Raw genomic sequence first — 20,552 nt, forward strand, 5'->3', positions numbered from 1 at the left:
ATACAAGGATAAACTCTGCGTTTCGTGTACGCACAACCGTAAACCTACTCTGCCGAGCCCTGTAGTTGAGAGCGCTCCCGCAAGTCGGCTGGCTGTGCAGAAGGACAGGCTGGGGAAGGTAAGCAGGAGGCGGAGGCCAGCGCCACGCCCCTGCCACACTCCCCTCTGTGGGACAGCGTCACCACTGTCCACAGCTTCTCCTAGCTCAACCCCTGCACACGGCCACACAGGGCCGCGGAGTCACTGGTCCCTGCTCTGAGTACACGAAAAGTTCACAAACAGTATTTTCAGTCACGATGTTATATGGAATCCCAGCAACACCCCCCAGAATCCCAGTCGAGACGCTCACCTCCAACACAAATGATTTTTTCCCCCTAGGAGAGGTCATTTCCATTTGACTCAGACCCTCTGACTTGACCCTGCAAGTTCAAGTTTAGCCCCGCCCCCACTCGCCACCTGTGTCGGGGGTGCTGGTTCGCAGGCCCCAGCTCCTCACTACTCTCTGGTACCACCTGCTGGGCGCTTCTCCCTTCTGCTGGGTCACTGTGATCCCATCTATCACCAGAGTCCAATTTAGCCCCTTTGCCATTTCCTGCGTGCGCCGCCCGCTTCGGGTTAAGCTGTGGCAGGTCCTTAGTGCTCTTCACCACCTCCTGGAGACTATTTTTTCTGAACAACGTGTAACCTTTCACAACGCTCAGGCAACAGGCAGGTCTGATGATTTCTACTACCCTTGTGTACAGGTGTAGAAATATTCCCTGAAGGTCCTGCCCAGATTTAGGAATCCTTAAAACAAGAAGCAGAAGCAGAGGAGAGTCCCAAGATAGTACAATGTAAACATTGGCTTATGTTTGAATTGCTATGATTTGAAAGCAGAAGAAACAACATTTTGAAAACTGAGTGGAACTTGCAATCTATATATAATAGAATTCATCTTCCCCGTATCTGTGGCCTTAGCATGTCCCAGAGGAGCTGCTATGCTATTCTAGGGAACAGGCACCCCTCTGAACAGTTATTTTCCTGCACTGGGAAACAGAGATGGCGTATCGTAAAAATAGTTTTTCTTGACATTATTTTAAGAAGCTTGCAAATGAGGACAACTATGCTTCCGTGGAATCCCACAAGAATTCTGGGAGCAAGTATGCAGTCAAGGATAAATCCTCCGCACATTTCGGGGCTCAGTCTTCCAGAGCAGCTATCTAGCTAGCACAGAATTTCAATTACTGACTCAGAGCGAACACCCATGTCTGGTTATTTGATAAAGGCAAACTGGGGGCTGGCGTTTCATGGATGCCAAGTATTTTTTTTAATTAGATAAGCAGCATTTAAATTGAGGCTGGAACAGTATTATTTAGGTGGTTCTTTTTAATAGTGGCTCTGGCTCGTTTCTAAAGTCCTTATGAATATTTAACTAGCCACAGCCTTCTCTGTCTTGCTAATAGTTGTTCCAAATGGACCTTCACTTCACAAAAGAAAAGTCAATAGATAGAAAGGCCAAAGTTAGCTTTGCATCTGACTTTAGTGAAAGGGAATTTGGAGTGTGAGTCATTACAGAGAGTACGTGCCCCAAAATAATAACATGGAGGTCCTGGGCATTTATTTCTTGTCTTTAGCCAATGCAGACGTGGCTTCCATGAGGGATGATACAGAAGGAAATAAAAACCAAATGTGAGTCCAGAGCAAGTATTTGACTTAGGAACAGAAATACAGAAGACGCCAAAACACAAAAACAAAATAACAACAAAACTGTTATTAAACGTGACCAAAAGGCAGCCACCAAAAAAAAAAAAAAAAAAAAAATTACGGTTCACCCTTTTAAACCCATTTTCTCCTCATTAAGGGGGAAAACATTTACGCGTACCATCTGATCGACGCCTGTAAAGGATGTCAGGATTGTGATTTTTTTCATTAGCATCGTAAGTGGAAATGAAACAGATAAATGTGCACTGAAATTGGTCACGATTCTCCACTCATCCTCCATGAAACTATAGCTACTTCTTTTCTCTCACTTACAGAAATCCCATGAACACGGGGGTGCATGTATCTTTTTGAGTTTGTGGTCTCATTTTCTTCAGACAAACACCCAGGAGTAAACTGCTGGATCGTATGGCAGTTCTTTTTTTAATTTTTTGAGAAACCTCCATACTGGTTTCCTAGTGGCTACGTCAGTTTCTTACCCCACCAGCAGCGCTTAAGGCTTCCCTCTCAGCCACATCTCCCTGTTCCCTGCAGCTCTATTTAAAAGTCAACACATGGAAACAACAAGTATCCATCAATGAATAAACAGGTAAAGAAGATGTGGTACAAACATACAATTCATTATTATTCAGACATAAAAAAGAATAAAATCTTGCCATTTGCAACAACATGCCTAGGCCTTGAAGGTACTGTGCTAGTGAAATAAGTCAGGAAAAGACAAATACTCTATGATCTTTCTTGTATGTGGAATATTAGAACAAAACAATCCAAGATCAAGCTCGCAGATACAGAGAAGAGACCAGTGGTTGCCAGAGGTGGAACGGGGTCAGAGGTGAGAGAAATGGGTGAAGGGGGTCAAACGATTACAAAAAATAAACTTAAAAGTAAAACGTAGTTTCATATTTCTTAATAAATGTAGGATAAGAGTTTTATCATGCAAGAGCAGACTTCAAACTACACCACGTTAGTAATTCTACAGTTCTGTAGCTTTCTTTTCTTTAAAATTGGCAGCCCAATCTCATGCATCCGATTTCTCACTAATTTTGTCTGCGTAAGAGGCCGCCATGCTTCTCACATTTTTAGTCTCCACTGGATTCAGGGGAGCAAGAGTCCCTTTCATTATCCAAGGCAGTGGGAGTTGCATGTATGACAAATTGAAGTTTGGCCTCAGCTCTTTTAAACAGTAGACAGACGTTCAGATATGTGAACTTTAAGGTCTTACGTACTGACAAGCTGAGCAGATTTTATTTTGGCTCTGAGCTCTCTCCCTGCCACCATATGGAACTCGTTTGTCTTCCTAACAATCACTTGAAGAAAATGCAAAATGACCCCCTGGTTCTCTTTCAGAGCCTGGTAGTAATGACTCAATCTGACAGAGTTTCCCAAAACTGCTCTCTTTGGGATGCGGCTCCAGGGCTCTCTCTGCTTTACCCACCCACCCCTGCCCTGCCCCTGAAAAAGCTGGGCACCATTAGCAAAGATGGGTATCATAGCATGTCTTTCTGAACTAATGTAAAAGATACAGGTGGCATCTTCTGATAAAAAATAAAGACAATACTTCTCTTGTCCATCTATATTTAGAGAAAACAGTGTTTGTTTTACTGTAGACCTGGCCATATTATCATTTGTTTGGCAATATGAAGACGTCATTGGGAGGTATACAAGTAATTAGTATTCTAGGAAAAAGGTATGTATTCATGTCTTAGCCACCTCTGGAAACTACATATACTATATACATAACAGGCATTCAATAAACAGTTATTGAGTCAGTTAAGAACTAAGAATTTAAATTGCTTAGAATTTAAATTTTGGTCACGCAAGAGATGGTTTATACGTAGTAACAGTTAAACTCTAATAATATTTTACAATTCAAGTCCCATGAATAATTTTTTTCTGATTTGAAGTATTAGTGACTTAATGATCTGCTCAAATCATACTGGGGCACTGCCATAATGAGGCCACCAACAGACATATGAAGAACTAGCTCATGGAATAACCCATTAAAATAAATACTAGAGAGTTCATGTGAGAAATAAGACCATCTAGTTTTACAGAGGGACCTGTGTCTATAAATGTGTCCATTCTATTGCATAATTCCATCTGGAGCCTGGGCATTCATTAAAAAAAATGTTTCAAAAGTTTTATCTTCTTTGTTAGAGGAGAGAGGCTTTATTGCCCAATGTTGAGTCTTAGGACTGTGATCTCTGTTGGAGGAGCCTCTATTAAGTCTGTGTCATTATGTGCAACACTGCTTTTCACATGTTGTAGATATAGTCTGTTACTCTAAAGTCAGTGTGCCTATGAAAAAAATGAATGAATAAATGCCTAACAGAGATCGTTGAATGACAATGATCTATACTCATAGATATAAATCTATAAGTAGAAAAAAAAAGTTCAAAAGAAGTTAAAAAGAAGGTGTAAGTAGGAAGATTAAAAGACCTATTAATGCACAATTGACTAGTCAAGAGTTGAGGGTATGAGATTTATAAATACCTAAAAAAGACATAAAGATCAGCAGGTATAGGTGGTTTGGTACAAAATAAGAATGAAGGAAGGAAATAACTGACAATAGAGTCACTACCCAAAATGCTTCTCTTTTTCTCTCCTCTCCCCACTCCCCACAAAATAAACTAATAAGCAAAACTAGCTTCTGAAGAGTCCGGCTGAGTCTTGAGAGAAACACTAGCTTCTGAAGAGTTCGGCTGTGTGTGGAGAGGTGGTAGAACAGCACAGAGTCTGCAGCTGAGATGTCTGGGTTTGAAACCCGGCTCTTATCCTTTCTGATCCTCAGCTGCCTCATCTGTAAAATGGTTATAATAAGAGTAATGTCTTTCTGTCGTTACTGGGAAGGTTAAATGAGGCAATACATATGAAGTCTTTAAAAAGATTGTCACATATAAATACTTGATAAATATTAATAATAAACTAAAGAAACTACAGCTCCCTAACCAATAATCATAAAATATACCACAGTTCAGTAAACATGATTTATATGAACGACAATGTAAATTAAACCAGTATCAATATATATGACATTGATAGACATATGTAAACATACTGAGAGTTGATAAAAATGAGAGAAATGTAGCTAATTAAGACATACATGTAGGCAATAATCTGGAAAAATTAAATATGACAAGGACTGATTTTCTCAAATCCAGAAGGTCGCATTTCATTAGAAAATTTTTTCATTTTATATAGAGCAAGCAAATACCAAGTACAAAGAGCAAGAAACCAAAGAGCTGTTTTTGTTGCCTACTTAGATTAAGGTCTACTTTATTTTGAACCCAAGTTCCTGAATATTGTTCTTTTAATTCAAATGTTTCTTCTTTAATAAGTTAAAATTCCAATCTTTCGAGAATGCAAGTTTTTCTTGCCATACAATAGGGTGCATTACTGACTGGACCCCATATGTGTTTTTTTCCCTTTCTTTACCCATAATCGATACTGAGAAAAATCCCTGAGAAGATCACTGATGCTGACCTACCTTTAACTCTCATCTCTATTTCCTGAAAGCTTTATCACATTCCTGCTTCCTTAACTGGTGTCATTTGTTCTCAGATGAAACTGGATCATTGGGGAATCACCAGAATTTGTGTATATTAACCTAAGCATTATGCTAAGTAGGGCTACATTATCTTATTAGCTTTGTAAGTCTCAGATGCCCTGAGGCAGACATGTTATATATCTCTGAACATGTTCAGAACTTGTGCAAATGTGAAAAAAGTGCTTAGGGTAGTGACGGTCATGGAAATCTGTGCTGCTATTAAGAAAGATAAATTTTCAGAGTTACAGAAAGCATCAGTCCAAACAATAAGAAACTTCAGAAAATCCAGTTTCATTTTTTCTCTGATTCTATTATGATTATTTTATATATTACCTTTCATTATACATGCATAAATTGTACACTAATTTTTCATCCATTTAAGTTTTGAAGGTATAAACTTTAGTGTCTCTCTCTTGACTTACAAATATTAATACAATGCAGAACTTTGATAAAAATTTGGTTATCAACTACCCAGTTCTTCTTAAACTCTTGGCACTGGGAACAATGTCTCCTATTTTAAAACCCCAGTAAAATAGAGTTCTCAGTGTTTCTCAATGACATGAAGATTGCATATGTTCAAAACTCATGATACATTCTTTCTCCAAAGAAAACAGAGAACTCACATACTGCTATCTCTGAGTTCCCATTTGCATAGTGATGACAGAGTACACTCTATTCGGCAAATTAAACAAACAAACAAAAAAAACACAAAAAAACTAACCTATTGTCATGAAATCTGTGACAATGAAACCATATTTCCCAAAGTTTAGAAATACAATGTAGTGATTCTCTGTCTTTAGTTCTAAATAAAATAAAGTTCTTTCAGTCTTCCTCTCCTTTCTAAGAATACAATAAAAAAGTTAGTGCCAAAATGAATTATGTGGTACTAAGACCCTTGCAAAAAATACAAACAGTCCCTAAAACGCATTTCAATTCCCTTGGCGTCATGAGTGGCTGACAGTCAACTCGAAGTGAGTGGCTCATGGACTGGGCTCTCCTCTGGTGCCTAAAAGACCAGGCCAATGGCCATCTCAGAGAGTTTATGGGTTTGCTCTTTTACCAAAAATTAAGTCAAGACCTTGTAAAACTTGTGATCGAAATTGGTGATTTTTTTTTTTTTTTTTTTTTAGTATAAACAAGTTCAAGGGAGGAAGGCTTGTTCTCATTTTTATTTCTGTTTAAAGAGCAGCAAGAAACTTTCTTTCCAGCATCCCCGAGGGGAAGAGACAGAGAGGAAACGGTGAGTAGAATGCTGAAAACCATTGAGAGACATTGTCTGAGGTTTTGTTTTGCAAAGAGGAAATACTTTCTCTTGTTATACTTGGACAATGTGTTGCTATAAGTTCTATAAATAAGGCTCCAGCATGCATAAGCAGATTCTTCTGTTGACCAAAGTCCTCAATGTGCTTCTTTCTCTCCACGATTAGTGTTAGATAAGAGTCCAAGCTCCCTATCACGGAAAATGGCCCTCTGTTTCCTGCAGCCACGGGACCCCTACAGAACAAGATACTTGCTATTCTCTAAGGCAGGCTCTCTCCCACTTCTGGGTCTTTGTTCACATGATGCCTTCTGGCTGGAATGAGTCCTTCTTCCTTTGCCACCATCCTCCATACGAACAAACACTCCTCAAGAATACTTACTCGTATTTCACAAATCTCCAAGTTCCTCTATGAAGCCTTTCCCAGTCCCTTCAATCTGTTCCAATGTACCCTACCCCATTCAACCTCAACCCCAGTCGACTGACAACTTTTCTTTAGAGCCCAACTACAGCCTAATTACAAGGGTTCTTACCCAGGGGCTCTGAGTGTGGAGCTGAATCACACATAAATGTAAGCAAAATTTTGTATCTCTCTATTTTTTCTGGAGAGAAGACCTGTAGCTCCATTAAATTTTTTAAAAGGTCTGTGATTCCTTGATAAAAACAAAACAAAACAGGACAAAACAAAAACAACCAACCAGACATGCTAAAATATGTTGCAGCTAGAAGTTTTGTTTCAAGCCAACTATCCCGTGTTTTCTCCCTCTCCTTAACTATTAGCCCAACGAGACGACAAACATGGTGTCTCCTTTTAGTGGCATCAAAGTGTTATTTCTACATTAGCATCACCTGGGAGTACTTGGTAGGCCTGAGATATCTGGGTCCTACCCTGAGATTAGAACACCTGCATATGGGAGTCAGAAATACACACTTTAAAGAAACACTCTAGGTGACTATATGAACGCTCAAATTTGGAAATGACTGAATAGTACCAAGAAGATAGTAGCCAGGTGATGAATGAATGGCTGCTGGCTGGCTAATGAACGAACGCAGAGTATGGTTTCAAAAAAATTATAACAACTTTCAAAGAAGTAATTTTAGTGACATTATGTAGACCAAAGCAAAACTATATCCAGTTACAAGAGTTATTGTTTTATTGAACTCTGGATATTGGACAGCTACATATTTAATGATTAGTTTATTAACAAGCACAGGAAATAGTGACGTAAAGTCTCTAATCTTCAGCATATCTTCTAGGTTAGGGGTAATTAAAGAAGCCTACAATATTCAGATGTAATTCTTCTGCTAAGGACACTGTGTACTTTAAAAATCAAATTATAAATAGGTACAACTATTTGTTTGATCTTTAATCACATCTATTATTTTTAAAGCATAGTTCAGTAAAATAATTATTTTATAGCAATGATGTGACCTCTAATTGCTTATATAATGACTTATGATCTTCAGATCTAGAAAATTTTCTCTAGAATTGTTCATGTGAGAAAAACAAAGTTGTTTTTTATTTGCAGCTAAAAATGAGTAAGACTAAAATTATTCCCTATGCAGCTGTTTGAGCTTCTAACTCAGGCAGGTAATAAAACATCACTTTTAATTATTTTAATAGAGAATGCGCAGACCAGTGTAAGTACTGGCATTTGTAATGTTAATGCCACAGGAGGCATATCTGAGCACTTTGTAAATATCTGGAATGGAGTAAATGCTCAATTAATATTAGTTAAAGTTGAATGTTATGATACTGCTATCAACACAGGGTTTGCAGTTGATGCATTTAATGCTGCTACTTGTTGGTGACATAATTACTTAAAATGGTTTTATGATGTTTATGGTTGAAATGAGTAAAGGCTCTTGTAAAATAAACAAACCATCTAGAGAGGAAAAAGATTGTATTGTTTATAGAATAATCAATATTTTATATTGTTATTTTCATAACTTTACTCAAAATATATAAAACACTAATTTGAAAAAATATATGCACCCCCACATTATTTACAATAGCCAAGACATGGAAGCAACCCAAGTGCCCATCAATAGACAAGTAGATAAAAAAGTTGTGGTACATCTATACAATGGAATACTACTTGGCCATAAAATGAATGAAATCCTCCTATTTGTGACAGCATGGGTGAACTTAGAGGGTATTATGCCAAGTGAAATTAGCCAGATACAGAAAGACAAATACCATATGATTTCACTTACATGTGGACTCTAAAGAACAAAATGAACAAACTAACCAAACAGAAAGAGGCACAGAAACAGAGAACAGTCTGATGGATGCCAGAGGGCAGAGGTGTTGGGAGGCTGTGTGAAAAAGATGAAGAGATACTAATTGGTACTTACAAAACAGTCATGAGGATATAAAGTAAAGCATAGGGAATATATTCAATAATATTCTAATAACTACTCGTGGTGCTAGGAGGATACTTAAAATGTCGGGAGGAAGAACACTTTGTGAAGTATATGATTGTCTAGCCTGAAACTAATACAAAATAATGTTGAATGTAAACTATAATTGAAAAATAAAATTTAAAAATATGTAATGAACTAAATTTTGTGCTTTCTGAGAAGCTCTCAATTATTCACCCTCAGTGAGTTCTATAAAAGTCAAAGTTCGCTGTCACCTGGTGGCAGCTACCAAAATTGCAGGCAGAATACCTAGACCCTGTAACCCACAAATTACTTATCAGCGACAGTAACGAGGCATCCTTTCCCAGGATCAGTTGACCAACAGAATGAGGTATGTTGTGTGTCTATCTTATTAACATTTTACTTCATTCGCTTGTCCCCATAAAATGTAGAAATTCTTACATATCTTTTGTGAGTGAAGAAAAGGAACTGAAGAGCCAGCCGTTGAATACATTAGGGAAATGAGTTCCATCCAAGCAACAATCCAAGCAACTAAAGGCCACTATTAGAAACCTCACATGGAAACTATAATATGCTGCCATTCTATACCATAAACCTCTGGGGACAAATTTTTGACTTGCTGGCCTCTGAATTTCTGGCATCTAGATCAAAATCAGCTGTGTTTGTTGAATGCATAAAAATGACTTTGTTGATATGCCTTCACATCTTTATTAGAAAGTGCTTCCTCTCCAGACATGTGCCAAACCTTGCGGAGAGATTCCTGGGCTCCTGGATGTGGCATTCTAACAACAAGGACTAGCCTGTCAGAGCCCAGGGGGAGAGGTGAGGCCTCCACTGGAGATACGCGCAGAGCCCAGGCGGAGCGCACGGAAGGGGCTCCTTGGCCAATCTAAAAAGCAGAGCTCTCCTCTGAGGGAAGACTTAAAAGACAAAGAAAATCAAGTCAGGCAAAGAAGTTAAACTCTGAAAGGGTGGAGGCTAAATTCTGCGGGGTTTGGTTTCACACACAATGCCTTGAGCATTTGTTGTTGCTCATATTTAATGAAGAGAGTAATCAAAACACTGAGAAAAAACCTGAATGTGGTAACAGACCATTTCAGATGGGCTCTCTTCAGAGGCTACCACTAGCTGCCAGTCCAAAGTCTTCCACATATTACTAGTTGTCTGGCTCTCCTTTGCTCTTAGCATCATGCATAGTCATTACCCCCTTCCACTCTATGCTTGAAGTATTGCTTAAGAGTCCCTATAGATATATAGATATATTTTTTTTTACCTTGATCAGTCCAGGGATGCTGTAAAGAATAACTTTCCTGGTAAGACATGCTGGGTCTCATTTATAAGCCTATACATGTGCTAGTCCCAATTCTACCTCCAACTCTGAACCATTTCTCCAGCTAATTCCAATTTGCCATTTTTATGTCAATTTAGGTCACTCCTTGGAGGCCCTCCCAACTTCTCCAGATTGGTCAGATCCCCCTATTCATTAGTAAGCTGACTATGTTCGTGACATTGTAATTACCTGCCTGCCTGTGTACTATCCCACCACACATGTGTATGCACATGCATGAACATACACATACATGACTATACTGAAATCTTGTAGGATAGCACATAATTTAAAATGACGGATCTTTCATTCATTGAAGATACAGCCGTCGTCTCTTCAGTGGTGAACAGCACTGGGAAGTCCTGGGGCAAGGGATCATATGACATCTCCCTGGACTGTTTCTTGGAGGCAGTGCTAGCTGGTTCTAGCAGCCTTTGCCAACCTATAAGTTTCCAGGACAGCACTTGTCTGAGTCCCACCCAGCATTACTCATTTTGGAGAAGGAATCCTTAGACCTAAAAGCACTGGGGCATTTGTTTTTGTCAGCTTGGAAAAATAAAAGACTCTAGAGATTGACATTAATCTGCATTAATGTCAAGAGGTTTTTCTGACCCTCAGAAGACCTGAAGAAAGTACAAAGTGACTTTGTAAGACCACGCCTTTTTCCTCTTGACTATATCATTTCAGTCAAGGACTATAAATTATAACTTTGTTGAATAAGACAATTCCTTCTATGTTTTACGAAGTAACCACCACAAAAATTATAGTCTAAATAAAAATAATACACCTCCCAATTTGTATTTTATTTGAAAATACAAATAAAACTACTTAAAACTTTTGAGTTTTATATCTGGGCTAAATATTCAAAAGTGCAGAAACTGCCAGGAGATTCCCTATGTATTTTTTCTACTTTGATCAGTCCAAGAATGTTGTAAGAAATAACTTTCTTCTTAGAATTTCAACACATCTGCTACTGGTTCCAGCCAGGACCATGTAACCCAGAGGATCGCAGAAATGAAAAACATTTCACTAAAAAGAGTGAAACAAGTTTTGCAATACTTATAAAAATGCAAGTTTAAATTTACATGGGAGGCTCTAGAGAATTCTTTTCAGTCCACACTAATTTGTTTTGTCCTTGAAATACATAAATGGCATGGAACTACTTTAATAAATTTTTTTCAAAAGGATTCTGGAATTGGAAAGACTGAATCCTTACCTCCTCATTTTACTTCTGAAGACTTGGGACTTGTAAAAGTGAAGTAACTTGTCCAATGTCATTCAGAAAAGTATCTACAGATCCAAGTCTAGAGTCTGTGTCTCTTGATTCCCAATACAATGCTTTACTCATTACATCTAACTTATTCCCAGTAAAGATCTTGGCCTAAAATAAACTTTGTACAAAAATATATTTAATGGCCAAATTTTGGCAATTTTGTTTCAAACATTCTATTAATCTCTTCATGTGGAATCTCCTCCAGAACAAAGCTTTAACAGAACCATAGTCAGTTCTAACCTGAAGGTAGCCCAACAAATGATAGAGATAAAATATAAAAAATATACCAAAATTATGCAGAAATATTAAAGGAAGACTATAATTATAATATAAGATGTTCATTATAAATGGTTAAACATTATCATTCAGACTATACTAATACAAATTTTCTTTTGGCTCAAAGAAGGTGTTATCTTTAAGCCTGTCATCGTACGAAGTGTGATAAAGAATTTACTCATCAAGTTAATGCAATAAAAACATAAAGGAGTTAACTGTAGGGAAAAACCTGTAACCAAGATCTGACGGTGCAAAATCACTTTAATGAAATACATTCACTAAAACTTCCTTTCTAATGAGGCTAAACATTTTTTATATTCCTTTTCTTTTTACGCTTCAAAGTGGTACATAGTGAGCAGTTATGAGATCAAAGCTCAAATCTTGATTTCACATGAGCATCTGTGACCTTGTGGCCAAGTACAATGCCTCAGTTTTCTCATGTGAGAGCAAGGTTCTGGCACATAGTATGTATTCACCAAATACTTAGCTATTAACTATCAGTCAATAATTTGGCTAATTTAGGTATATGTCTTAAATTTTGATAAAAATGGTCCCTAACCATTTTTAGAAGCTTAGACATAGTGGAAAAAAACAGAAACACGTGCACAGACACACAGTTATTTAAAAACAAAAACAAAACACTTGTTAATGAGTTTATGATAGAATGTGGCTACTGAGTAGTTAGCGATGGACTGTTATGGATATATGAGAGCACAGAGAATCCAAATTAGCCTGAGGGTGACGGTCATGCATTGTTTGGCAAATCAGAGTAGGGACACGTACAGGGGAGTGCTCTTGGGACCAACCCACATGGCAAAGGGAAGCAAGCACACTGAGCAGAGGGAGGAGTGGGGCCCATATACAGCTACAGCGAAGACCTCAGCTAATCTCAGGTGCAATTCTCGACCTCGGATGGTCTTTCAGAACTGCCCCAAACTGGGGCAAGGGGATCTTTATAGACTCCTGTATTGACCAGTGGTTGAGTGTAATCTCTGCAGGAAAGAGCAGTGACTTTGGGTGCTGAGACTTACTTCGGCCACCAGCAATGCCCAGGTAGGGGGCCTTGGCTCTATACGCTGTTAGTCAGCAACCCAGCAAGTGGGAGGAGGGCTTCAGTTCTGAGGAGAGGCAATGGGCTAGCACATCAGTCCCTGCCATGGTAGGTATCAGGGAGGACTTCCTGGAATAAGGGAGGATCCTAAAGATTTAAAAGATGTGTCTAAAGCTGGGTTTATGCATATAGGGCAAGGTCATAGCATAAACAAAGGCATGGAAGGAAGGTTTAAGGAAATTGCAGGTAGTTGCTGGAACATAATCATAATGAAGGAGTGTCTGGGTGGGTGAGGCTGGCGGAGAGCGTGGCAGCAATAGCTGAATAAGCAGGGAGTGGCCAGGTCATGAAGAGTTTTAAATGGCAGACTATAAGCTGTAGATATTTGAACTTGCTGAAATATATGAAGGAGAGCGAAGGCCCAGTCAGACTGTTTCTTAGAAAAAACATCCCATGATAGTGTGGAAGATACATCTGAGAGAATCAAAACTGGAGGCAGGCAGGCTCTGCAACAGTCTGGGTGTTAGACAACGCGGACCTGGAAAACACTACCTCTCTAGAGGAAGTATTAATAATTTCACATTGGCCACGTGTTATTTCACACGGTGTGTTCATCGTGACACTCTTACATTACTGGTTTTTTCTTATTTACATTCTTCCAGGTTCTACAGATTTTATTTTCTATCTGAGGAAACCATTTGACATTTCCTTAGAGGGTAAAAGGAAACTGTGCACGTTTGTAAGCTTCTCTATCCACTCACAACACTTATTTTTAATCAGTATTTGCCTAGAGCATGAGATTTTTTCAAATTAGATTTATATATACGGCTAGAGTTTTTAAAATATAATTTATGTTAAGATATAAATATTAAAAAATAAAACTCTCAAAGAACTTTTGAATTTAATTTGAAAGAGGGAACAATACAGAAAATTCCAAAATATAAAATAAAAAACTTAGCATAAATTCCAGAGTTCTGATTTCAGTTGAATTTCAGCAGGTCAATTGGCCCAAAGGCTCAGTTTCTTCATCTTTAAAATGTGTCTAATAATAACTACCTCAACAAGTCATTTACAGGATTAAATGCTAAAGTGCTAAAAATCATTTCATAAATTACAAAAGACTATACAAACGTCAGTATTAATACTTTAATAATTCGTCTCAACGAGGCATCCTAATTCGGAGAGAAAAGCAGTGAGTGGGGGAGAAGCACAGGGAGGCGCGGCTGGACATCGGGAGCCCTAACTTCGGGCCACACGTGACTCACTGAGCCCGGAGAACCAGACCTGGGCACGAGTGAGTGATGATACACGTGGCGGGGGGGTCACAGGGTGCAGCTTCCCTTTCCAAGCTTCTGTCTGATTTTCTTAGTGTGCTTATTTTAACTAAGCTTATTTTAACTAAGCTTTCACCAGAAGAGGCATTATGTTTTAATGAGTTCTAATTTCCCATTTGATGCCAACATGAATCTTAATACTTAATTACATGAGAAGGTGATGATTACAGACCTATTTTCTGCTGAGTCTTGGCAGGAAAGGGGACCGGAGCCACCAGCTTCATTACAGCACCATAATAAAGTGGAACCCACGCTGAACGAGGTCGGAGTCACACATCCCACAGTGGAGTCTTTCTCCCTCCTCGGGAAAAATATTGCGTATTTCTGAACCTCAGCTTCCTTTTCATTAAGACCAGAGGTTTGGAATTAAATTATTAAGCTCCTTCTGGATTTATAGCGCTGATTCTCAAAGTTCATAATACTCTCAAGGAAAAGAACGGGGGTCCCAGAGCGTACGCCTCACTCTACCTGGGAAGGCTTATTTTTTAAAACAATTTTTATTAAATTTATTGAGATGCCATTGGTTACTAAAAGAAGATAGGTTTCAAGTATACAATTCTACAATACATCATCTGTACATTGCATTGCGTATTTACTGTCCAAAGTCAAATCTCCTTCCATAACCATATATTTGACCCCTTTTACCCATTACCTCCCCCCAACCCCTTTCCCTCTGGCAACCGCATAATGTTGTCTATGAATTCTTGTTTGTTTGTCTTGTGTGTTCATTCGTTGCTTTCAGTTTTATACCCCACACAGGAGAGAAATCATAAGGTTCTTGACTTTTTCCATCTTTTTAATAATAGAGCTGCATCATATGGGAAAAAATCAGAATCACAGTGTTGAAGGAATAAGAAATGGTCAACGAGAGCAGTGGGCACTCAAAGAGGAGCTCAATATTCTTTCCTCATGCAGATGCAGGAACGACACCCACACCACGCACCTAAGGCCGACGTCAGATGCCCACAGTCCTCCTAAACCTGCCCAAAGACTCTGTCCCCTTGATATCGCTCCAGCCTCACAAGCACACGCACGCATGGGTACCCCCCGCCACACACGAGAACTGAGAGACATTTTGGAAAGGAACCAAAGAAAATTCTTCAGGAGCCTAGAAAAAGACTACACTAATTATTTGCTAGTCCTATTGTCAGGCTGTCTGACATTAGCCAAGTTTCATATAGTTTCAAGTTTCAGGTCAAAACATTTACATAAGAGTACCCCTGATGTTTTACAGTGGTTTTCCTTGTTATGAAAATCTCGAAATATTGACCTCCTTGGAAACATTTCTTCTTACACCCCATTGCATTTTATAAATGTCTCCTCTTCGGTTTCTTGAGTTGCCGTTATGTGCACCCTCGCTCGCTCCCCCCAGGAGACGATGAACTCTTTAGATCTATTTCTCATTCTCTGTTGATGTGGTGACATCATCACTGTTTGTTAAGAAAATGATTATTATGTCTCCAAGGATCCAACCCCATACATAATCCATTAAAATAAAATGAGATGTGTGCATGAAAATGTTGTAGATTCAAAGTCCATGATATGTCTCAAGAAGACAAATAAGCAGCAGAAACAGTTGGACTACAAGGAGGGGGCCACACAAGTTGGAAAAAAGGCAGAAGGCTCTGGTTGCTTTCATTGTGCATTCTGCTTGCAGCAATGTGCCAACACTTAAATGCACACAGTCATGTTTCCCTGACCGATGCAGCACAGCCACAATATTGAGAGTTCAAATCACTGCAACTTTAATTTACTGGTTACAAAACTGAGGCGCACTCACTGGTTAAATGACCTGCTGTGTGCCAGGCATGGCATCAATGGGCAGTGATATAAAATTAATTAAAATGTATTCCCAAATGCTTAGTGATCTAGTTAGTAACAAAGCTGGATGAGGTCTGGGAGACTAGAGATCTCATTCCTGAGAGTTCCTGGAACATAGAAGTAACATGGTGAGTGTTTGTGAAATGAATTTACCACATAACATTACCTGCTTAACCATTTGAAATGTTTTTTTCTAGTATATGAGATGTTCATTGAAAAAAAAAATCAGAAATGCTAACAAGTATATAGATTGTCTATTTTTACATCTGCAATGATGGGCTGTGTATATTAATGCCGTTATTTGGATTTATTTTTGCCTTTTACATTATTTACCCCCCAAAATCTAAATTATGCCTCACCTCAATTTTTATGTCAATCATGCAAAACCATAAAATTTTACTCCTCCTCTATCACCTTCAAAATATGAAAATGATAATAATTTAAGAAAGTAAATAAACAACATATAAGTAGAAAACCTTTTGATAGAAGGGAGTATGTATTTCAAGCCACCGCATTTGAGTCAATACTCTGTCATCAGCTTTACATGTATGAATCTACTGAAACTTTATAACAGTAACGACAATAATAATAATATTGTGCTTGACTTAATTCCCTATCTTCAAAAATGTGAGCCAACATCAAGACAATCCATCTGTGAAAACTGAAATTTCAAGCTTTTAAGAAGTCTTTACAGGGTGTTTTTTGAACCTTTTTGTCCGAGGCTCAGACAAACCACCCGATTTTCAGTCTGAAGGATAACTTTCATCATTTCTTTGTTTCCCACTTTCCCGCTAAAACCAGTAAGTGGGCTGGGCCAAGGCAGTTGAACACTGCAGGGAAGGAGGGCTTACCTATAGTTTTGCTTTTCGTTTCCTATGTGGAATCTGTCGTACTGCGAGTAGGCTTGGTTTCCCTCCCAGTCCATTAACTGGATCCTTAGTGTGTACTGCCTCTGACTGGTCATGGCAAAAATAAACTCATTCCCCAGCCAGTATTCACCGGAGGGATTTCCAAAACCCTGTGAAAGAAGACCGAAATGCAGTTGTTACTTCAGAAGGAAAGATTTTTCACGTCCATTATTTAGCTATGTTCTAAATAATAATTAATATTTTTTAAAGTAAAACTTTTTTTCCACATTTTTACACACTTTTTTCAATTACTGACTCAATATTTCTCTGCTGTGTTTCCTTCCCTCCAGCAAGGGTTACATCTAATTCTTATTAGAGTAAAGCCTTATATTCATATCTCTATACATTAGATGTTTCTGGATAAATCTGATTAATAGGTTTAACCAGTAAATAGTTCTCTATCATAACTTGCTTTTGAATATGTTTATGAAATTCTAGTTAATGGAATACTTTTCACAGAAATATTTCCAATGAATTATCAGGGTACTATGAGACAATTATTTAACAATATTGTTATTGTGTTTTCATGATTGTTCAGGAGTCAAATCATGCTTAAATAATAACTTAAACAGATTATTAGAACTTTGACTTTTCTAGCTTTAACATTCTCATTTTTTTAAATTTAATTTTCAATTACAGTTGACATACAATATTATATCAGTTTCAGATGTATCACACAGTGATTAGACATTTATATACCTTACAAAGTGATCCCCCAATAAGTCGAATAGCCATCTGACACCATACATAGTTATTACAATATTACCTATACTATACTTTACATCCCCATGATAACTGGCAATTTGTATTTCTTAATCCCACACCTTTTCATCCCCCAACCCCCACTTTCATGGGGGTACTATCAATTTATTCTCTGTATCTATGAGTTTGTTCCTATTTTGTTTGTTCATTTATTTTATTTTTTAGATTCCACACATAAGGGAGATCATATAGTATTTGTCTTTCTCTGTCTGACTTATTTCAGAAGAATATTTGCCAATGATACATTCAATAGGGGAGTTAATATCCAAAATATATAAGGAAGTCATACAACTTAACTCCAAAAACTAACAATCTGATTAAAAAATGAGCCAAGGACCTGAATAGACATTTCTCCAAAGAGGACATACAGATGCCCAACAGACACATGAAAAGATGCTCCAGGTTGCTAACCATCAAGGAAATGCAAATTAAAATTAGGAAAATAAAGAGCCCTAAGTGACCGCCGGCATTCTAGTCTGTGCAGTCACAACTGTCTCCGAGGGTGCTCCTTGGTAATGCCTGAGGTTCAAGGTAATTTTTGATCTCCACGTTTGTCTTCTGACCAGACTACGGGCTCCTTGAGGACAAAGTTCTGTTGCATTTGTGGATCCTCAAAGGCTAGTGAAATGCTGGCGTACCCAGGCACACTTTGAAAGCTATTCTCCCATCTAACTCTGTTTTTCTTAGCTGAACGTCCTTCGTCGGAATGCACTGGGTATATGGTCCCCTGAAGGCCACCTGTCCACAGCTGAGTAAGGACAGAGGACCGGCTGATGTCAGCTTCCAGCGGCTCCTTTCTGCTCTGTTCTTTTTTTGTTGTTTAAAACATTACAGGTGTCCCTTTTTCTCCCCGGTGACCCCTTCCACCCCTTCTTCTCTGTTCTTACGAAGCACAAGTCACACCTGGCGAAAGTTCCAGAGAGGCAGGAGATATCAGAGCAAATTAGGACGTGCTAAGTATTTTACACATTCTTTGGACAGCTGGTGCCACACACCAGGGAGAGCGGGGGAGCTCACCTTTCCCAATGAACCAGCAAAGCGGACAGTTACAGGGAACTGAAGTCACACTTAGCATGAGCCCAGCTGCGGCAGCCCCGGGGAGGGACAGGCGGGGACGGCCCCTGCCTTTCTCAGCTCAGGCCTGTCAGACCCCCCCAGCCGCCAGGGATTGAGCAGCATGCCTGGCCCCCCCCCATCCAGGCAGGCCGGCTTGCGCCTCCCTAACCCCTTCCTCAACAGTCTGCTTTGTCCTCACTGAAAACAGAAAGAAGCAGCTGAGAAGTAAGCAACAAAATTTGTTCTGAGAAACCAAAATTCTATTTCACGCACCTTCCCGAAAAGCTATCTACACGTGCTCCATGGTGGGAGCAGAACGTTGGGCCACAATGAATCAAAGTGGCTTTGAGAGGGAGAGTGTAGGGGGGAAACTTTCCAACAGCTCAAAGTGCAGCGATGCAGAAACACTGTTTCATCATAAAGATGAAAAATAAATGAACGAAGGGGAAATGGGTTCCCACGTTAGTAAACTGTCTATTGGCTCATTTATCAGGCAGACCGAGAATCTGAGGCCCAGCAACAAAGGCTTGGCTTTGATTAAGTAACTTCTACTCCCCGTGTCTGTTCTAATTTGAAGCCTTTCTGCCACGTATTTGCTGTGGACTGTCGGACGTTATTTCTGAGCCTCAGTTTCCTTCTGCAAAATATAGATAAAAATGTTGTTTCCATATAGAGTGTTGTGAGAAGGAAATGAAATATACCCAAAGCATTTAGCTCGGTGTTGATACATGAGAAGCACTTAACAAAATTCTAGTTGTTGTTGATATAGTTGGAGGACACGTAGTAATTTTCTGTTTACTTGCCCCTCTCCCTTGAGACTGTGAGCTATTTGAGGGTAAGCAGGTTCCTTTTTACTTTGCATGAGAAAGGAAACAAAAATAATAATCCAGAGTCTTGTCTTAGCCTAAAAATTAATAAGGGGATACAGAAAAGGTTTTTAGATGTTAGGAACTGAAGTGTTCTTACAAGCTGAGCGTCGGTTTATACAACTGAGCACTATCATTTTAATCCTAGAAGCTAATTATAGAATAAGTTAAAACCAACAGGTTGTCCTGGCTGGGTGTGTCTCAGAGGTTGAGCGTTGACCTAGGATTCAGGAGATGGGGGTTCGAGTCCCGGTCAGGGCACATGCCCGAGTTGCTGGCTCCATCCAAGTGGGGGGGGCGTGCAGGAGGCAGCCGATCAATGACTCTCATCATTGATGTTTCTTTCTTTCTCTCCCTCTCCTGTCCTCTCTCTGAAATCAATAAAGGTATATTTAAAAAAACCCAACCCAACAGGTTGCATTCCGGGCTAGTGGGTGACATAAAGCAAAGCGCAGGCCGCTTTCTCATCCTTGCTGCTGCCTCCTAATGCTGAAGAGAAGCGGTTTCCTTCAGCTTTCCTCCGTTCCTGTTTATTCTAATCCGTTTCTCTTCACATCTCCTAAGTTTTAGGATCTAAAAAAGAGGTCTTGAGATGTTAAACCCATGCCAATAAGTGGGTAGTTCTGACAGCTGCTTTCAACCAGGGACGCAGCTGCGGGCTCTGTGCAAACAGGGGTGCCTGGGGGTGCCTGGGGGCTGACTCAGTGTGTGGGTGGGTTTGGAGACGCACACGAAGTGTCACAGCAGGGCCTGCTGTAGACCAAAGGTGCAGACACGCAATCCTAACGTGACAGCTATTCCGAGGGCCGAGCAGAAAGAGCACGTCAGCCAGATCCAGTGATCTGAGGGGTGCGCAGGGAAGAGAGGCACAGGACCTCATCTTCATCGCCGCGCCCACACTAGGAGGCCGGTCTTGATTCGCATTATGGACTGTCCTTTAAAACAGTCCTATTCATGCTTGAAATAGAGAGACGGCCGACGGACATTAAA

General features: G+C 39.4%; 1 protein-coding gene across 2 annotated transcripts in view; it reads right to left on the minus strand.

Annotated features, from left to right (window-relative positions):
* Nucleotides 1-20,552, minus strand: part of ANGPT1 (angiopoietin 1) — a 205,140-nt gene that overhangs the window by 14,922 nt on the left and 169,666 nt on the right. For both annotated transcript variants that reach the window (XM_016224274.2, XM_016224273.2), the window contains exon 7: nt 16,822-16,988. In XM_016224274.2, the coding sequence (XP_016079760.1) occupies nt 16,822-16,988 (167 nt within the window). The remainder of the gene's footprint in view (nt 1-16,821; nt 16,989-20,552) is intronic.

The sequence above is a fragment of the Miniopterus natalensis genome, chromosome 16, assembly GCF_054644295.1.
Source record: "Miniopterus natalensis isolate mMinNat1 chromosome 16, mMinNat1.hap1, whole genome shotgun sequence".
Taxonomy (NCBI): Eukaryota; Metazoa; Chordata; class Mammalia; order Chiroptera; family Miniopteridae; genus Miniopterus; species Miniopterus natalensis.